Source organism: Nicrophorus vespilloides, unplaced genomic scaffold (genome assembly GCF_001412225.1).
Source record: "Nicrophorus vespilloides isolate i.1.1-1 unplaced genomic scaffold, Nicve_v1.0, whole genome shotgun sequence".
In the NCBI taxonomy this organism is placed as follows: Eukaryota; Metazoa; Arthropoda; class Insecta; order Coleoptera; family Silphidae; genus Nicrophorus; species Nicrophorus vespilloides.
Genome location: NW_017098319.1, coordinates 48,751 through 68,571, shown reverse-complemented (window position 1 = coordinate 68,571; position 19,821 = coordinate 48,751). Strand labels below are relative to the sequence as shown.

At 29.6% G+C, this 19,821-nt stretch overlaps 2 protein-coding genes across 5 annotated transcripts; one reads left to right on the top strand and one right to left on the bottom strand.

The window, feature by feature from the left end:
- The first annotated feature begins 711 nt into the window (after positions 1–711).
- Positions 712–9,270, top strand: LOC108562177 (tetraspanin-9). Its single transcript, XM_017920433.1, has 6 exons — positions 712–943; positions 7,096–7,203; positions 8,112–8,303; positions 8,360–8,545; positions 8,602–8,850; positions 8,918–9,270. Exons 2-6 carry the CDS (start codon positions 7,141–7,143, stop codon positions 9,005–9,007), a joined length of 780 nt encoding a protein of 259 aa, XP_017775922.1. The 5' UTR covers positions 712–943; positions 7,096–7,140; the 3' UTR covers positions 9,008–9,270.
- A 305-nt stretch (positions 9,271–9,575) lies between these two features.
- Positions 9,576–19,601, bottom strand: LOC108562175. Of its 4 annotated transcripts, XM_017920431.1 has the most exons (5): positions 19,422–19,462; positions 18,998–19,133; positions 11,686–11,857; positions 11,365–11,616; positions 9,576–9,757 (listed from the first exon to the last, which is right to left on the bottom strand). In XM_017920431.1, exons 3-5 carry the CDS (start codon positions 11,845–11,847, stop codon positions 9,674–9,676), a joined length of 498 nt encoding a protein of 165 aa, XP_017775920.1. In that variant the 5' UTR covers positions 11,848–11,857; positions 18,998–19,133; positions 19,422–19,462; the 3' UTR covers positions 9,576–9,673. The 4 variants fall into 4 exon arrangements, with proteins under 4 accessions (XP_017775920.1, XP_017775917.1, XP_017775918.1 ...); XM_017920428.1 differs by lacking the exon at positions 18,998–19,133 and having other exon boundaries at positions 19,422–19,601; XM_017920429.1 differs by lacking the exons at positions 18,998–19,133; positions 19,422–19,462 and adding an exon at positions 15,859–16,178.
- Between the last annotated feature and the right edge of the window lie 220 nt (positions 19,602–19,821).

Sequence of the window (19,821 nt, the reverse complement as noted above, 5' to 3'; positions counted from 1 at the left end):
AATTGTTCCGTTCCAAAGGGTTGTCGTATTTCAAAATATACTTTTCAAAATTCCGTATTAGTGACTACATACATTTGAAAAAATAGATTAAAATAAACAAAATACTTATTTACAAATACTTTTCAATGTAGACATCACAATTTTTTAATAAAACAGATATTTTAATTATAATATTTATTACAAAATAAAAATAAAAGCAAACGGCTATTGACCATAGGTCTTTCTGCCATAAAAAATATAATTATTATTAAATAATTTTGTAATCCTGATGATAGTTGGTTTACTTTTGATAGTTTACATTCATTGGTTTATTGCTGTAAGGTCAATCGAGTTCAGTGAAATTGGAAAGCTTTCCGGTATAAAAAAAAATGTGATTCGAACGAATTTCATATATAATTCATGTGGGTGCTTTAATGGAAAACCATGGAGCATCCCATTTAGACGCAGATCATTGACAATACCCATGTCCAATGCAATCATAGTTATTATATATTCATTCGGAGTTTCTTGTGTGCCCGAAGCAATTGGAAAGATCATCGCCGCAAACGACGGTGATGACTTCAGTCTTTTGACCATTGCCACTACCATCATCATCAACATCATCATCATCGAATTGGTCCGATAGCGACCGACATTCGCGGCTTCCGTGGGTGGGATGTTGTCGAACAAACATAGCATTAAAACGTAATAGGAACATCGGCAGCAGGTCGTGTTGCCGCACGCTACAGTGCGAACGCGACCTTTGCAAACGACAAACCGATATAAAATAAACACTCTTCGCGCGGAATATACTATATAGTTTTATAGTATAGCGCGCGCGAACGTCGAAAACTGTGCGTACACGAATAATAAAATAAACGCAACGAAAACTTTGTAAGCGGAAGCAGTGCTATGACGTAAATCCGAAATTTAATTTTGGTTTTTAAGCAGGAATATTTTATAGGTAGGAACAAATCATACAATATACATACAATATGTGCGCATTTTGTAAACCAACGATAAATCAAAGGTCAGACATAAACGCGAATAGCGTAGGAAGCAGCAACACAAAAAAAAAACAATATTTTCAATTGATTACCATTCGTATTTTCGTATACCAAACTATGTATATTTAAACTATCGAGAATTTTAAATAACATTAAAAGTACTTTAATAATTTTACTTTTCTACAAATCAAATATATTCTATTCGTTAACCAAACCAAATATATCTCCAAATATAAATACGTTTTCCATTTGAAAAGAAACGATATTTTCTGTTGAATAAAAATTGTATAATTTAGAAAACTAAACTATTTATATTTTTGCGAAATCGCGTGTCTTATAAATAATATTGAAGGTATTTGCAATATATTTTTAAATAAAAATTATGTTTTCTATTTTTAGAAGGTATGCCTTGCGTAGTTCTTTGCCAACTATTTATATGTTCGATCGTAATCATTAATTATCGCTTTAAAATTGATGTGCCCATTAAACAGTTTTTGTATTTTTACATTTAATAAGTAAACTAAGTACACATTTATTACAGGAAGTTTATACCACTTATTAATGGTTCAAATTCAAATTTATTTTATTAATTTAAACATTCACATGTTAACAAAATTAGATTGTTACAATATGTCAATTAAATCATCCATTCAATAGTTATGCTAGAAATATCTTGTTTAACTTTTGTAAACTATCAGGCAACGAATGGACTTTTGTTAAAAAAAAGTAGAACATTTTAACTGTCCTAAACATATCTTTATTTTATATGCTTTGTGTAGATCAAATATTGAGTACAAATTTATAAATTTTCTGTTTTAAATAAAATATTGAATATTGTTCTGTAATAGATTAATTATAGTACAATCCGAAATGTTCAAGTACATTAAAATGAACAATGTACAATGAAATTTTGCAATGGAAATAATGCTATTGTATATATACATTTCTTTTTTTGAATTGTGTTTTGTGTAGGTCAGATCCTGAGTTCAAGTTGAATGCCGAGAAGAATCTAGGTCTGACGATAAACGATTCTTGTCTGCGAATATAAAATTCGAACAGGAACTCTTAACAAATTCTTATACGCTGTTCTCCTTATTCGAATGTAAATAAAGATAAAGCATTGATATATCGCATCAATTAGTATACTAAACTACGTCAAAGCATCGCTGATTACCAAAATAAACAACGCTATTTACAAATCGTAGAAGAGATATGTGAGCATCATCACCAGTCTCGTCGTAATATTTCTGTTTTGCCTCCGACGCGATGATTTTAACAAACCTTGCACAATTTGCCATCGATTTGAAACAGCTTTAGCATTTTACTGAAAATGTTATGGTTCAATGCTTTGTAAAGAGCACCAGATTGCTCTTTAAACATAATTAGTAAACTGTAATATACCCGGACGGAATACCGAAAATTAGGCTAACATCTTATTAAACAATTTTGTGCATTATATAAAGTTATATCAGTTGAAATTAAAATATATAAACATTCAATACTTGTTTATATTTTAACATGCAACTATTTGTCATACATAAAAGAGACTAGGCGTGTAACGTTATATTATGTTCAATGTCATAAATTAATTCATAGCATGTACATATATTAATATTAAATTAAATAAATACAGTAATACCTCGCAATCGTTTCCGCCAATATCCCGGGCAATTTGAACCCGGACTAATCTAAAACTGCATAAAAATAAACTGTACAAAAAGAGATACTATAATATCCATAAAAAAATACTGAATTTACAGAGGATTGAAGTTTATCTTCAAATTGATATTAAAATATAATACATTTTGTAAATCTATATATTTGAAAAATATATAATTATATAGTTATGCATTCGAAACATGGTTATAAAAAATGTTATATTTAGTGAACTAATTGTATTATTAAGATTAATGAAAGTTAAACAACGGATATTACTTGGATGAAAGGCGATAATAAGGTATAATAAGTATATACAAGTATTAAAATAATATCACACCGTTGCTGTACGTATGAGTATCGTTTTTTAATGGGTCGCGAAATGGCAGCTATCAATTTTTTTTATTAATCGCTGTAAAATTACAAAAATACGTCTTCTGGCAGAAAGGTTGAGAAACGATGAATATTTAAAGTACTGTGATTATTAAGTAAATAATATTTGAATAAAGCGCATTAATTGTGTCGTTTTTATGTTTCTATACAATATATTTTGTTTATTATTAAACTAATTATGTGTAATGAAAAGATTCGATTTAAACTAATAATTAAGAATGGATAAGGCTTTGTATGTAGGAAACTAATTTACTTCTATGTGCGTTGTATTTCTATTTGGATACAGCATTTGTAATAAAGATGATTTGTGCTACTATTATAGTAACTCTAATAATCCAATAGTCAATGCATCAGACGAAGGTAATGAATGAAGCTGATAATATTCAGAAGGTAAAAGTAGGTCTCTCGTTTCTAACTGTTCATCGTTGCCGCGTTACAACTAGTTTTTTATTTCTTTTTCTTCAGACTCTTGTGAGTGTGAATGCAATATACACATTACCATTATTCCCAGCAAACCGAAATGAATTCTGGTCCCTCGGTATTATGGATCACGGAAATGCGAACGGTTTTCACGCGCAAATGGCCTTATTAAAATAGGACGCTGCTCGTTCGTTTCGTTGCCCCCTTTTTCCCATGTATGCAAATTTCATCTCCGTCAATTAATATCAATGATGGTGGATGGAAAAAGGGGGACAACAATTGGACGTCGCCCGTTCCCATTCGGGTGGCCGAGCAGAAACAATTGTTTTAGCATTTCGACACGTAATTATCGTTCCGTCTGCCAAGTATGCATCATACGTTCAAACATCTACAGTTACACGAAATACCCAAAACAGAAAGGAGAAGAAAACAAAAGTAACACATGCAAAGAACAACCAAACAAACACGATACATAGTATATAACATACTGTACGTGATCGAAATTAAAGTTCCGTTCCTTCAATTTCGGCTCTACAAACAAATCGACTGAAGGCAATGTGTTTGCATATTGTTACTTATGTCTGTTCTTTTTTTTTCGTGTATTTTTTTAGTCTTTTCTCCTTATTTTAATGGGGCCAGGCAACAGGCGCGAACGCTTTAAAACAACACTCGAAACATTTTACGATTAGATAAAACTGAACATGCTTCCCCTGTTTGTGTTCATTCTGTGTATTTGTTTCGCAATTCATTTAAATGGATCCTTAATTGTGCATTGGATTTGCTTTTAATGCAAGGATGATGTGGAAATCCATTTTATATTTACTCGCTAGAACAAAGATAATCTTTGTTCTTAAATTAAATGCGGTCTCGCTATTTGCCATAATCTACGTATGTATCTATAACAATTATGACATAAGCAATGTCAATTTGCATTCAGTTTTAAACAACGAATTACTATTTATTTAAAAGTGCACATGAAACGTTATTTGCACTAATAGAAAAACTTTAATATTATACTTTGTATTCTTGTATTTGCAACTAATAAAATGAATAATTTGAAAATTCATTTTCCTTGATAGCTACTGTTATTATATCACCAAAACTTATTCATTAAAAATGATAACCAAAACCTTAAAAATGAGATATCATTAGTATTTTATATGACATTAATTTGTTAAATAATTAAAAATAATAAAAGTTTATAATTTATCACAATAATAAATAACTGAAAAATTATGCTTCATATTATATAATGAAATAACGCTTTAAAACTTCACTGTTGTTTAACTGTATTACAAATATTTAAAAAAAATGAATTGTAAGTACATAACATTTCCATTTTATATTAACATACGAAACACAAAATTTACTCGAAATGTGTCAATAAATGTAAGTAATCTGAAGTAAATTCTAAATTATTGCAAGGATTTTTCGATACTTTTTTTTATTTGTAAATAATACCTCCTTATAAAACTTTACATATAAGATATGTAAATAATTTAGAAAGTTGTAAAATAATTATAGAAAAATGTGCACAAGTATTGAAGGTTGTTTTTCTGGTTTTGGTAATTACATTAAATTCCACTAAAATACATTGAAATAAATGTTGAAGATTTGAAACAAATTATTAATAGAACTATAATAATATTCATAATTATTTTGCTTTTCTATATTTGCTCGACTTTCACCTCAATCGATTTAAAGCAAAAAAAATCTGAGCTAAGAGAGAGAAATCTTTTAATTTTGGGATGAAAGCAAATTTTCTGAATCTACAACAGAAGATTCTGCTTTCAAATTTCTATAACATCATATAATTGTAACTATGTAGTCGATACAAGTGAATCACAATAATAGTATTAATAACAGCTGCAAATAAAAGAGAGAGAAATTTTTATAATAATAAGTTTATTGTATTGAATTTCGAATATATGTAACTTTTGTAAATACAATAAATAGTAATAACATTATTACAAGTACAGTGGAACCTCGCTTAACGAGCAAATTGAATTGTAAGAAAAATAACTCGCTTAACAAGCGACGTTTCGCATAACGAGTGGCGATGAGAAGTGAAGTGAATATTTCACTATACGAGTAAAAATCCTGAAATTTTGGAACGGATTAAACTCGTTAAGCGTGATTCCACTGTATTAATTATTTTGATAATGGATTTGTTTGTGATGATGCCAATTTAAAGAAACATATTTAAAATTAATAATAAAATACAAATAAATATTATAATAATATTCGATTAAAAACAAAGGTTCTTACCAACACATGAAAGATATAATTCATCCTTAGTTTTTAATTTTGTAAAATTTGATAAATAAGGAAACTAATATTATTTCAAATGTTTTTTTGAAAATTTTACTTTTATGTAATGTACAATATTTACTATAAAATATGAGACAATTCCTAGAGGGCTTTTAGTAAATTGAAAATTAGTTTCCATCCATAAAATCCATAAAAATAAATTTTATCTATAAATAAGTAAGTGCAAATTGCATTTATTGTATAATGCAATCCTCTTGGTAATTGCAATTCTATCAAGATACCACTGAGTACGTTATTTCCTCGATAGTAGCTGTATATTATAGATATTGCGGTTACTGTGGTTAGAGAAAACCTTATTCAAGCTTGACAATTACAATTTTTATTTGTCAATATTACTTCCTGTAAAATCAATCATCTCAGATAATACTAAGTTTTTTTAAAGCATTAAAATTTTCCCAATTATTATTATTATTATTATTACAAAAAATAATGAGTTTATAACTAGTTTTGAAATATGTAAGTGAGAATTGTCTACTTTTCAATTTTTGGTTTATGATACATAAATAGTTTATATTAAATGTATTTGTCAATTATTTACTGTCATAAAGTTTTTTCTAATTACAATTTTCACGTTGTGCTAGGAAAAATTCTTCTGTTGCCGCATTTTTTAAAGTGGGTGAGAATATTTGAAATGATGGATAATTTCATAATAATGTAGGACAAAATTATAAATATGACTGACACACATTCAAATTACCGAGAAGAAAATGCGAATGGTATGTGGAATGAAGCATGTGAATATTATTACATCGTTGCAATGGAACAAAAAACAAAATAAAACAAAATAAAAAGAGTCGTCATTGTCTCAGTGATTTGCATACGGCATGAATATTAAACAATACTTTGTTGGTAATGCGATAACATCCCCAGAAGAGGTGGTCTACCTGACCAGAATTCGCGAAAGTCGTATAAATTGAACGGACACTTATATAATAATTGAAGAGAAGCGTACGTGAAACGATGATAATTCCCAAACGGGCACTAATTTGTCTCCGTACTTGTAGAGATAATTCCAGCAAATTATTTAGTTACGGCTTAAATATTATCTCGTTTGACCTTAAGGTCTCTCTCTCTATTAAATAACATTTTTTCTTATGCGATATAAACCGCAATAACTGTCCAATGTCAACGGGTTTGTCTCCTCTATTCTGTACGTTTCAAGTTTCGCTTAAAAACATAAATACAAGTTAGAAAACAACGCTAAGAAATGGAAAAAAAGAAAGACGATAGAATGAGCAGAAATACCAAAAACCATCGACTCTCTTCAACCTATTTGCATTGTTTCACAGTTTGTTTTGGTTGTTTGCAGGTGGATGTGACTTCAAGAAAGTAAGAGCTCCAGCGTATTCTCGAAATGACCAAAAGCGGATACACTTGTGTCAGGCACATCTTCTGCTGGCTGAACGTCATACTATGGGTAAGGTTCATCGAAATAATTAACTCGTTTTGTTTTTAATTTTTACGATAGGAACGTGTGCATAATTCTGTCTGCGTTGAATGTTAATTAAATAAATTTGAAAAAAAAAATCGTCAATTTAATGTCGCGGCACATCGGAAGAGCGAAAATTAAAGTCATGCATAAAACATGCAGGAAGTTGCAACGGATGTTAATTAAGGGCAGTGCACTTTTTCACACCATAGATTTTAGTTTAATTACCATATCGTGTACATTACAGTTGAGTACCCGAAAAAAAAAAAAGTATCAAAGTAAATTCACGCCTGTTTCTACTCCGCAATTAAATCTGTACAGCGTGAGATGCAATTGAGTTAGCGGCAGACTGTGAGAATAATCCCATAAGTGATTTTTGCGATATTTTACGATGTGCCAAAAGCAGTTTCTTCATTAGCGGAAACAACCACCGCCCATTTCGAGTTTCTTTTTTGATAAATTTGTAACATTCCAATCTTAGTTATTTGTTTAATTTATAATACTTGAACTTAAATAGCTTTAAGAATAGACATATTGTACGAAATATAAGAAATAATAGAACAAATAATTTAGATTAGTATTTGGAGCATTGATAAACTTAAAACAGGGATTTCCATCTATTTCTAGTAATTTTGTATCTAAGGGTAGATACATTGGTAGATATTCTTTTCGTCAACTTTGAAAATTGTAATTTAATCTAGAATGAAAACAATATTAATCGTTTAGTAGACAAATTGCTTAAGAAAATTATCAAATGAAAAAAATAGATAAATTGTACTAATTGCAATTTTTTATTTTATTTATTTTTGTTATATTTCTTTACTATTTTAAACAACTATACATATTTTATAATGATTTTTTTTATTATAATATTTAAAGATTTATTTATATTTCAGATAACAGGATGTGGCATTTTAGGTGTCGGCATTTGGCTGAGGATCTCATACGAAGGATACACAAATTTACTACCTCAATACGCTTTACTTAGTGCGGATTCCTTAGCAATAGTCGTAGGGGCTATTGGCGTCGTCCTAGCTTTCTTCGGCTGTTGCGGGTCCTGGTTCCAAAGCAGATGCATGCTCATCACGGTATTACCTTTTATTAGTTAATCTTGAATAATTGTAACTAATAACTCAAATTCCAGTATTTTGCTTTAGTCGTGTTCATTTTCATGTCGGAATTCCTTATGGGATCCGTAGCGTTCGTTTTCCGCGAAGGAATCGGACACGTCCTTAAAGAAGAACTCACCAACGGCTTGAAACATCACTACAACATCACGGCGCACGGTCCGAATAGTTTGGTCACAATTTGGGATCATCTTCAATCAGAAGTAATTACATTGTTGTCTATTTAAAATTATTAAAGCTAATAGTTTTGTTGCTTTAGTTCCATTGCTGCGGCATTCGAGATTACGTTGATTGGTATCTGATCGATGCGTGGCCGGATCAGAAATGGGTACCAGATTCCTGTTGTCTTCCTGGTGCGGAACATTCCGTTTTTGCAGGCGATCATTGCGGACAATCGGGTAATCAGGATTTGTGGTACGCAAAAGGATGTTCGGATCAGATCCACATGTGGTTCATGCAGAGATTGCACATCATTGGCATCGTCGGTTTAGTTGTAGCCTTCATTCAGGTGAGCTATTGAATAAAAATAAGATGCTGTTTCAATATTATGCAACAAACTAATTTTAATTTTGCAGCTATTTGGCTTGATATGTTCGATGTTACTGTTCTGCACGGTGAAGCACAAAAGAACGTCCCACTCGTACAAATCATATGATACCAATTAATTCCATCGTACCAACGAATTAGTGGTTCTCCGCTTCAGTAGATTTAATTATGGAGTTTTCGATTCGCAAATGAACTTCCTTATAGCCGAAGTTCATTCGTTCAACAACCGAGGACTATATTAGTCTTCCCTCGCTCTTGGTCCAACTCGGTCAAAGGTCAATGAGATTATATTACTGTTAGAAATTCATTACCAATTAGGGATTTTATCGAATGCGATTTTTTAGTTTTTTTTTTTAATGTAATTCAATATTAAATTTATATCTCTAATTAATTTACATTTTTATCTAGATATATCGAAGAAAAAAATATTTTATCTTTGTAGCATTATTGATTTATATTATTTATTACGACCAAAGTGCCTAAAATTCATTACGTAAATGAAATGTCTTTGTTTTTAGTCTGTTCGAAACATGTGATAATATTGTATTTATCTTGTATTCCGAAATAAAATTAACGAAATAAATTATAAACCACCATCGATTTCATATTTTTTATTTATAATATCTACTTAACAAACAAAATAACCGGTGTTAGTAGTGAAAATATAAATTATAATTGTAAGATTATTTTAATGTTTGTTTTTTTTCACATGATCTAAGGTTATAATTTTCTTAAAATTAAAAAGTCAGTCTTTTCCAGTAAAATGCTTGATGCAAATACAAGTGTTACAATCCAACTAATTTTGCTCCAATACTATTCAATGCTGCAGTTGCTGTTCTGGAAAGATGTCTGGCCTTATCGTACGGCGCCTAAAACATAAAAAAAATGTATCAGTTGTAAGATTAGTTCATATGATATAAAAACTATGATTTATTATGATTGTATAATTTACACATTATACTGTTTACGTTTGTAACGCACATGTAACCTAAATTTAGAAATACACATGAATGGAGTTTTATATTTAGAATAAGCAGTGTCAATCTAATTTACTACACTCATTCAATGAATCATTGATTTTTCTTCACAAATATTTGTTACAAGTTTTTTTTTTGTATAAAATTGTTATTAAAATGATTCATGATGTGCTGATTATGTAGCAGTCATCGAATTTCTGTTACTTTCTTTAGCTAATAAAGGTAAAATACTTGCTGAACTTGGTTAAATATGTTCATATTAATGGATAGTAGTTAATACAGTAATAAAAATGTATTTGAACAGGGCCCCAATGTTGGCTACGGCATTGTAACCTCGGTTCTCGAACACGAACCAAAATAACTTAATATAATTTAGGTTCTAGAACATGCAAACTGTCAAGTACTTCCCTTCCTCCTTACCTCTAATTTTATCAAATCTTCTGTGTATACAGAAAATTAAATTACATTTATAATTATAGCTATACTTTATTTATTTACTGCGAGAAAGGCTAATTCATTTAATACTAATTGTTATGGGAAAGTAGTTTCGGTTCTCAAACAACCTATGAAAATTAACTATATCCTAGGTTCTACTATTGCTAAATTTTGCGCTTAATTTTTAACAAAATATGTTACAAATATAAATGAACAGTTTTGATATGACTTCAATATGCCCCACTGCATTCATTATCTATAAATACGTGTACAGATTTAGATTCAGTTCAGCCGGACAATAATCAATAGCTTCACATTTGTCACTATACTAGCGATTGTCTATTGTTTTTTTCTATGTTAATAGAATATCATTTGCATACAATTAAATAGATATGATTGTTTCTGACCTACAAAGTATTTATTTTGGTACAATAATTATTGTAGCTTGATGATTGTCGGTTATTCTCAGAATTAATGGGTGGATGCAACATTGCATTTTATGTCTGCGCATTAGATTTATCATGAAAAACACATTACTGTACAATTTTTCAAGTAAAATAGAAACATTGTGAGGAAATTGTATACATTTATATTATTCCTTATATTCGGTCTGTACATTTCCATGCAAGTGTTCCACTGTATATTATCATAATAAATAATGACAAAAAATTAATCTCTCACAATAATTTCTATTACATTTCAAATTCATAGATCTATACAAGATTAGTACAGTAAACTTTTCTATAATGAGTTAATGCAATTTCCATATTACGCGATACAAACATTACGACATATATTTTATATCGTTGTTTGTATATAATATAACTTAATTATCTTGAGAAATATTTCGGGAAAAGATCTAAATCTAAAATTTAGATATATGGAAATTTATGACTAATTAATAGAACTTCATCAAATGCATTGGTAGAAACTATAGATAAAGGATTGACAAATTGAATGAAAGTGAAGTGAAATAATTTGAATTAATAAGAATCAACTACAAATAAAATATAATTAGCTGAGTTGTAGGTAAATGTATTAAGTAAAATCTGTACAATACTTACATCGATCAGTGCATTTGCTACATTGGAAATACCATCAAAACCATTAATAATAGCAGTGGAAATTCTCCTTGGTCCTTCTGCATTGTTTCCATACTTCTCGTGTTCCTGAATAGTGTCTACCAATGGTCTAGCATTGTAAAGACCACCAACGAAATTCTGGGTGTAGGAGTACGCAGAGTCCAATTGACTCAATTTGGATTCCCTTTCAATGGCAGCCCTTTCACGTCCATTGGATTTGAATGATGGAACGAACTGCAATAGCAGCATTTTACACACTAAACATGCTGAGGATCTCAAGAAGAAAACAAATCATATAAATACTTTCTGATTGGCATCTCTGTATTGAACGACATCCTCTCCTAACTGTCTCAAAGCCTCTCCGCCTCCGATAATGGCACCTTGAAAATGTTCATCGAAAGGTCCGATCGGAGTGCAAGAAATTAAAGTGAATATCACGGATATTATAGCTGCTTTCCTAAACATCTTGATAAACCTGAAATTTTAAATATCAATCATGACGAAGAGGATATGTGGTTATTAGGAAATTTTGTCGCGTTGAAAATTACCAAATGGTTTCAATGTTATTTTAAATAAACATTTATTCTATTGACAAATTTTTATTAGACCAACGCATTGAAGGTGCGTTGTCCAAAACAAATTTCCATACGTATTTCGAAGTAGATTTGGTTTCCATATGTTGAACAGGTAATTTTGCAATATATAATTAAAACATTACACAATGTTTCCTCTGATCAAATACAAAAAAAAACAGAACATATTTTTCCATGGTCTACTCTTCGTTTAAAGATAAACTTGACATTTTGAGTTATCCGTGCATGCTTCAAATGAAATTACGAAAATTCAAATCTGCGTTGCATGTGTAAAACCACTGCATGAAGGTCAATTATTGCTCATTATTTATTAACCAAGCTTTTATTTTGATTAGTTCTAATTTCCCCTTGTATTTTTCATGAATTATTTATTATATAATTGTATTTTTCTTAAATGTGTATAATTTTTATATAAACACTAAAAATTATAAATAAATTTGATAATATTATTTATTTTGCTAGTTTAGAATTTAGTTTCTCTATTAGTCCGGTTTCAAATAGATCAGGATATTAGAAGAACCAATTATCTGCAGTATGCGAGTTATTGCTATACATACAAAATAATCCTAGATTAGTTTGTTTTGCAATTATCAATGTATATTATTATAGAATGTTAAAAGTCTTTATTTTTTAACTAACAAATATATCGTAAACATAACTATGTACTACCCACATACTGAATCATATATCGAATTCAATTAAGCATTCATTTCAAACCTTCTCTCACTTTACATTACATTCACTTCTTCAAAAACCATAAGTTTCTGATGATTTACAAATTGGAGTTGGACAGCTGTACATATCCAACATATTTTACCTCTCTCTTTAAAACCACACCGAATTCCAATGACCATGAAAATGGTTACTATTTGATATGTTCATACAATTATATATAAATATATAATATATATTTAGATTATCCGTGCAAGTACACTATTATTTACATAAGTAAAAATTTGAAAAACAAAATCATTCATTTTTTTTATTATATTAATTACATATAATCTAGGTCAGTGATTCTCAAAGTGCGGTAAAATATTTGGGGGTTGCAAAAAATTAATGACAGATCAATTCTTGTTGTTTTTCTACATATATCCATTTTTCGGGAAGTCGCAGATACTTTTTTTATACAAAAGGGGATCGCGGACCAAAAAGTTTTAGAATCACTGATCTAGGTCACATTTTAGCTATAGAATTAAGAACAGATTTTGTTCATTAAGAACAGAATTTGAATCAATCAACGAAAAATATAAACACAGTTTATTTACTATGATTATATTGAAAATTACTTTTATTGCTCAAAAAAAATCTATTTATTTGAACAATATTTTATATGAAATATTAAAGTACAATAATTCCTCGCATAGTGCGGATAATCGGAACTGCCAATATTTGAAACCTTACTAATAGATCGCATAAAAATAAACTACTGAAGAGAAAAAACGATCATTTATCTATATTTTTTTTAAAATTATATATTATGTTTATTACAATTAAGTTTGTCTTGAAGTTTTTAAACCGTAATTTAGTGAATCCTTACTATATCGAAAAAGCACTGTATTGGCATTGTTATAAATCCGGTGGCAATCGCAAGCCCGACAACCAAAATCCCGTCCATCGAAATTTCGAGTGTATCGAAATCCCGACGTTCGAAATCGCGGCTGGCTCAAAATCCCGACGTTCGAAATCCCGACTATACCAAAATCTCGACTATATCGAAATCCCGACTATGTCAAAATCAAAATCCCGACAATCAAAGTTCCGAGTTTCGGCATTATGGAAGTCGGGATTTTGACATAGTCGGGATTTCAAGCGTCGGGATTTTATACAGCCGGGATTTCGAACGTCGGGATTTCGATACACTCGTGATTTCGAACGTCGGGATTTCAATAGACGGTCTTTCGGTTGTCGGGCTTGCGATATAGACCCTATAAATCACATAGATCTTTTACTTCTGATTTTTATAAATATATTATTTAATTTGAAAATAAAATGGTTAAATTTAATAAAGTAACTAATTTTATGAAAAATATTAGATAAGACACTTTATATAAATATTATGTTTCCATGAATTACTTAAAGTTGAAACAATATATTATAAATATAATATATCAATTATCACTTGTATTAGCAAATCTTATCAATAAAATAAAAATTCAACTTTGAATATAAGTAAAGTATCGATATATAAATGTAATTTCTAATAAGTATGTTATTGCTATGCGAACGGGGAAACTAACAAAATAAGTAGTATATATGTAGGCAACTTAAACATCATTAAGTGTTTAAAAATTGAGGTAAAAATAACAAACAATGAACAAAATACAATAATATGCAATGGTCCATAAAATTACTGAATCGTGCATACGCTGATTATGTAATAACAAGAATAAAGACGAAGTAAAACAACATCAAATTTCGAAATGTATTTAAAGTTTGTATATCATAAAAATAACAAAATAAAAATATACATTATGGTATAATAAACTCCTATCGTCGAGTCGGCTAATTAAATTAATGATATTAAAATGATCAGTTTATTCAGTATTGCAAAATGCACGTATCAAGAATCTAAATGCCATTGCCTATTGGACAGAAATAAATTTGATGCCGCAACGTTCGTTAGTTATCAATTAAACGAATTAGAAGAAGCGCAAATCAGGTATAATTTGAAATAAATCGTCGGTTGCAAAAATGTTCAATTTCAGTTTCTCAATAATTGTAAGTGTGTTGTTTTCATAACGCAATAACGAGTTTCTCGCGACCCGAATACGCCGAATGCATTTACAACTGCCCTTAAGACAACTCTCAAACAATTGCAATTTTCTTGAAAAGTGAAGTTTAATTAATAATAGGACAACTGTCGAGAAAGTGCACTTGCAATGTACGACTTCCTTGCGCAATCTTCATAATAAAAAAAATTAAAAGAAACACGCAAAATTGAATATAAACACTTTTACGTTATTGGGCTACGGTAAAATTCGCTAATTAGGTGCTTTCAGGCTCAAGGAAAGTCAATAATGAAATTTAATGAAGATCCGAGGACGTTCGGATGTAAACCATGAGTTTGGACACGAAATGTTTGGATGATCGAAAGTTGAACGTTTAATGATTCTCAAAAGGCTTCTTTATGTTTGCACAACTTTTGCGAGACAACAATCGATGATTTCCTACCGTAACAAACTTGCACGTAACAAAATCGCGAACGGAATTACAATTACCGGCACACTGCTGCGTGTATTTAAATCCTTGAGAAATTCGATCACGCTGAAAGTGTAACTATTAGGAAATTAGAAAGAAATACAAAAAAACTTTACTGGATGAAACTACTTCTGCTTTTAATGTTTGAAGATTATCTTTTTTAATTAATAATATACAACGGTTAATTAACGAGACTTTATTATGTGAAATAATATTATTATTAGACATAAATTACTAGAATATATTGTGAAATTCATGTCCTAATTAACTTACTTAAATCATTAAAACTGATCTGATAAAGAAATCCTAATACCTCAATTTATTACAATGAAAAATTTCAAATACTTTTTTTTTATAATATTTAAACTAATGCAAAATGAATTGACTATCAATTAGTTATCAATATTTTTTTGTGATATTACACCTATCGTTAAAAATAAATTTGGAAAAAAATAAATCACTAATTATTATGAAAATGAATCTAAATATTCAATTAAATTAATTACTTTTAAAACATTTTGTTTTCATTCCATTATTCTTTACTATTGAAAAATAATATTAGCTTTTGTATTTTAAATTATTTTTGCACTTGTAATAAAAAAAATCCATTGAATATACTAAACATTAAATGGATAACACCGAAACCACTTAAACTAAATAAACGGATAAACTGGAAACACACTCGTTAAACTTCTTGCGGCGACGATTACAGTTGTAATTGTTGTGAAGATTTGCACTGCAATTGTTTGCACGTTAAGTGCGATTCAATGTAGTTTCAAAGAATATATCGGATATTCACGTAGCCGTTCTCTGCTAAGAAGAACACTTTTCGTTATTTACTTTCTATGGATAATAATTTTATGTCAAGGTATTTTCGATTCGGAACCGTTTCAAAACGCGCGCTAGTATTACACTGACTGGTCTGCACTCCGTTTGTGCACACCTTTTAAATACTGGATGTATACTTCTTCTACTCGAAATCAGCGTTCCTTAGTTCCTCGCCGCAAGGTCCTTCTGCTTTGCTCACACTTAATGAAACAACAATAATAATAACAACAATAACAACGCCAGCACAAGTACATAATAAGTACAATTGTGTGCTTAGATTTCACGCTTACTTTGTCAAAGTAATTGTATATAATTTTATACTAGATGTCCAGTCATTGGTTTTACTATGCAACACTATGATTATCTACATAAATTCATACATACACAATTAATTTTTTTTTTAAATGTAGTCACTGTGAAAAATTGATATTTATTTGTTATATTTTAAAATTAGATATAAATTATAATTATAATTATAATATTTTATATTAGATTTGAAATAATATAAACTAAAAAAGTTAAGCAATGCCAGTCACGGTTAATAATTTGATAGGAGCACTTCCTACTTGGGATGAGAACGGATACAAAATAGTACAATAAATTGAGATAAATATATTTTAAACTATATGAGAACATATAAATTCTGAACATCATTGTAATAAATTTTCAAATTACATAATATATAAACAGAAATTGAAGGAAGTTAGTTATTTGTTGAATTACATATGTTTTCGTAATTGATTAATAATAAATAGATTATTACAAAACTTTTATATAAACAAAATATTTATAAAAATTTTAATGTTCTTTTTTACAATTAAAATGTTTGAAATCTAATAAACTTTTAATAATTTATACCATCATTTTGATTATTAAATTTCCCTCAATTTTCTCGCAATTTCTCAAACTAACATATTGCATATTTGTTGTATAAAATTCATAATCATCACAATTGAGACAAATTTTAATTGGATGGTAAAACTTATTTGAGAAAATGAAGATTACTACATTAACTCTCAATGTTCGTACATTAATTACATTCACATGAACCTACTTATTCATGCAGTTTGTGTCTATCCACACAATGGATTGGAAATGCTATACAGACGAGTCGTGAGAACAAACGGATTTAATTTGATTTGGTCTATAGAATAAAATTGCTTTTTCGACTTGAAATATTTATAAGTTTAACTTGTTTTTTTGTTCATTTACTTATAGTTTGCCAAGAAATTGTATTTGAATTTTGCAAACTATTTTTTAAATTTCAAATCTTTTTGTATCTTATAATTATCAAAAATATTGATCTTCAGAAATATATCTGCACAACTGGTGCAAACACTGTTATTTCAATGTAAATATCATCTGACTTTATAATGGTAGTTATTACATTTAACTGACCTTTATGTTTCAAGTCAAGCGTAGTGTGTATTGAAAATACTAAATACTATTACTACTTATTGAAGTATATTATGTTTTTATGTGTATTTGGTCGGGACATTAGGGTGTCCCGACTAGTAAAAATTAAACGCCGACTTATCCACGTTTGGGATAATCGCGTGGATCAGCCCTACCCGTAGTGCTATGGCAGGGCCTTTCCTTGGGGGTACTGCCTTGTTGATCACAGAAACCCCTACGCCAAGTAAGTATGCTTTTCGCTTTAAAACTAACCCTATCCTTACTACAAGAACTAGCTAAAGCATACATAGAACTAAGTGCAGCGACATCTCAATTATTTAAATTGTTATATTGAGAATAGTACATTTTAAATTCTTTATTTACATTATTGATAAAATCTGACTGATCGGTTCTGCCAATATTCCGCACTGTTTATTTGGACTAATCAAAGACAGTATAAAAATAAACAGCACAAAAAAGACTTAATTGTATATAGGGAAAATTCGATATTTTTTTGCTTAATTAATATTTAGATTGTTTTCAAATTTTTTTACTATAGTAAATCCGCACTGATCGAGGATGCACTATGCGAGTTATTGCTGTACAATATAAAGTTATTGCATGTTTTTTTTTTTAAATATTGAGTGTGTAAGTGCAATAGAAAACTCACTGCAATAATAATTATGTTGCAATACCTTCTAATTAAATCGTATATTGGTTTAAGCGTAAATGACTACCGTTATTAAATATTACATAACTCCGTCAATAATTACGAATGCATGGGAAATTCCATAGAGGAAAATGTACACCAACGAAGAACATAAGTTAACACAACACCAAAATATTAATTCTTAATAAAAACCTACCAAAATTTGCAATTACGAAATGTTTAATGAATTATAATAGTTGATTGCATGAAATAAGCCAAACCTTGTAACTAAAGGCACAAATCCTATAAAATCCTGTGTTCCAATTGAAACAATAAAGATTACAAACTTTGCGCACTTAATAATTAAAATGGAACAACCTCGTTAAATGTGGTTTCGACAAATCTAATTCAAGATTTTAACTTTTACTTTTCATTGAAAACTTAATTAAAAGGTCTTACAATTACAAAATCAATACTAATTGTTGTCTGATTTAAGTATCTTGAAGAGTTATTAATCAATGGTAATAATAATTAGATTTAAATTAAAAAGGACAAATGTTATGACAAAAGGGCTATTGACTGAGGTATTTCCGCCTAAAAATGTTTTTTTTGTATAAATAATGAATTCTTAGATTTAAATCCAAGGATTTCCTTATTTTTTTTATTTATTAATAATAATTTAATAGTGACATTTTTTTCTAATATTTCCCATAAAATTTAACCTAGACATTTGGAGATCCATTAAGGAAGTACTACCGCAAGTAATAAATTATTTTGTCGAGGATACAGATGAATAATGTCCAATAATCCTTAAATAATATTTGCAAATAATCCGAATGAATACAAAAATATGTGCAAAGTAATTGGGCCTGACGTTTTGTAAAATTAATGAGTAAAATATAGAAACTTCCGTTACGAGCGCATTCGTCCCTTTACAAATTACGATTACCTTGAAGATTTCCGATACGAATCTGAAATTTCGTTGATTGCACTAATTTGAGTTGAAACTGACTGCTGCTGGTGGTCATCTTGAGCGCGGGAGGTGTCGGAAAACCACCGGCTTTCACTTCTCGTTCCTACATAAACTGTGGAAGGGAAAAATTGCACAAATGGATATATTTTTATTGCACTCGGCTCTGCAATACCAGACGACCTCGCATTTTGCGGACACTTAGTACAATTACATTGTGACACATTGCTTGGGTTCACCGATTGGACCAGAAGCCAGTTGAATTAGTAAATAGACCACAGAAGAGTTTGTCAACGTTGAATAAATGCAACCTAAGTTGATACAAATCAGATGCAAACTGTATATACAGGTGCACTCTGCGGAGCGTAAATACGAATTTAATAATCGAGTGAACTTGACTCACTTTCTTTCGTTGAAAGGTGAACAACACTTTAGTATCCTTCCGAGCCATGCGGTTTTATTATTAAGTAACGCATCGTTATTTTTCGGAGCTGCGCTAGGATTGGATTGTCCATCAAGGATGAAGAAGATCGTCAATGCTGTTGTCATCTTTTACACAAAACAAATGGAAATACCTTTACATTTTCACGGTCAACATTTTTACGAAACTCTCTGAAACAGAAATGACGCGAGTCACGTAGGACTCTTGTTTCAAGGTAACTACTCTTCTATTAATATATAAAAGTGAATATATAAAGTTTATTTCTATCCGAGGATATCCTACTTTTTTTGTGACTAGTAATTAACTCAATAGCTTTAACCTAATAAATAAAACATGAAAACGTCACCAATGACATTAAAAT

Bases quoted from the DNA above. Each gene is read 5' to 3' on its own strand.
- LOC108562177 (XM_017920433.1), top strand. From the start codon at position 7,141: ATGACCAAAAGCGGATACACTTGTGTCAGGCACATCTTCTGCTGGCTG. The intron at 8,546-8,601 runs GTAATTACATTG...TTGTTGCTTTAG, and splicing joins GGGATCATCTTCAATCAGAA to TTCCATTGCTGCGGCATTCG. The intron at 8,851-8,917 runs GTGAGCTATTGA...TTAATTTTGCAG, and splicing joins TAGTTGTAGCCTTCATTCAG to CTATTTGGCTTGATATGTTC.
- LOC108562175 (XM_017920428.1), bottom strand. From the start codon at position 19,567: ATGACAACAGCATTGACGATCTTCTTCATCCTTGATGGACAATCCAAT. The intron at 11,858-19,421 runs GTGAGTCAAGTT...TTAAAATTTCAG, and splicing joins TCACCTTTCAACGAAAGAAA to GTTTATCAAGATGTTTAGGA. The intron at 9,758-11,364 runs GTAAGTATTGTA...TTTATGTTTTAG, and splicing joins TAGCAAATGCACTGATCGAT to GCGCCGTACGATAAGGCCAG.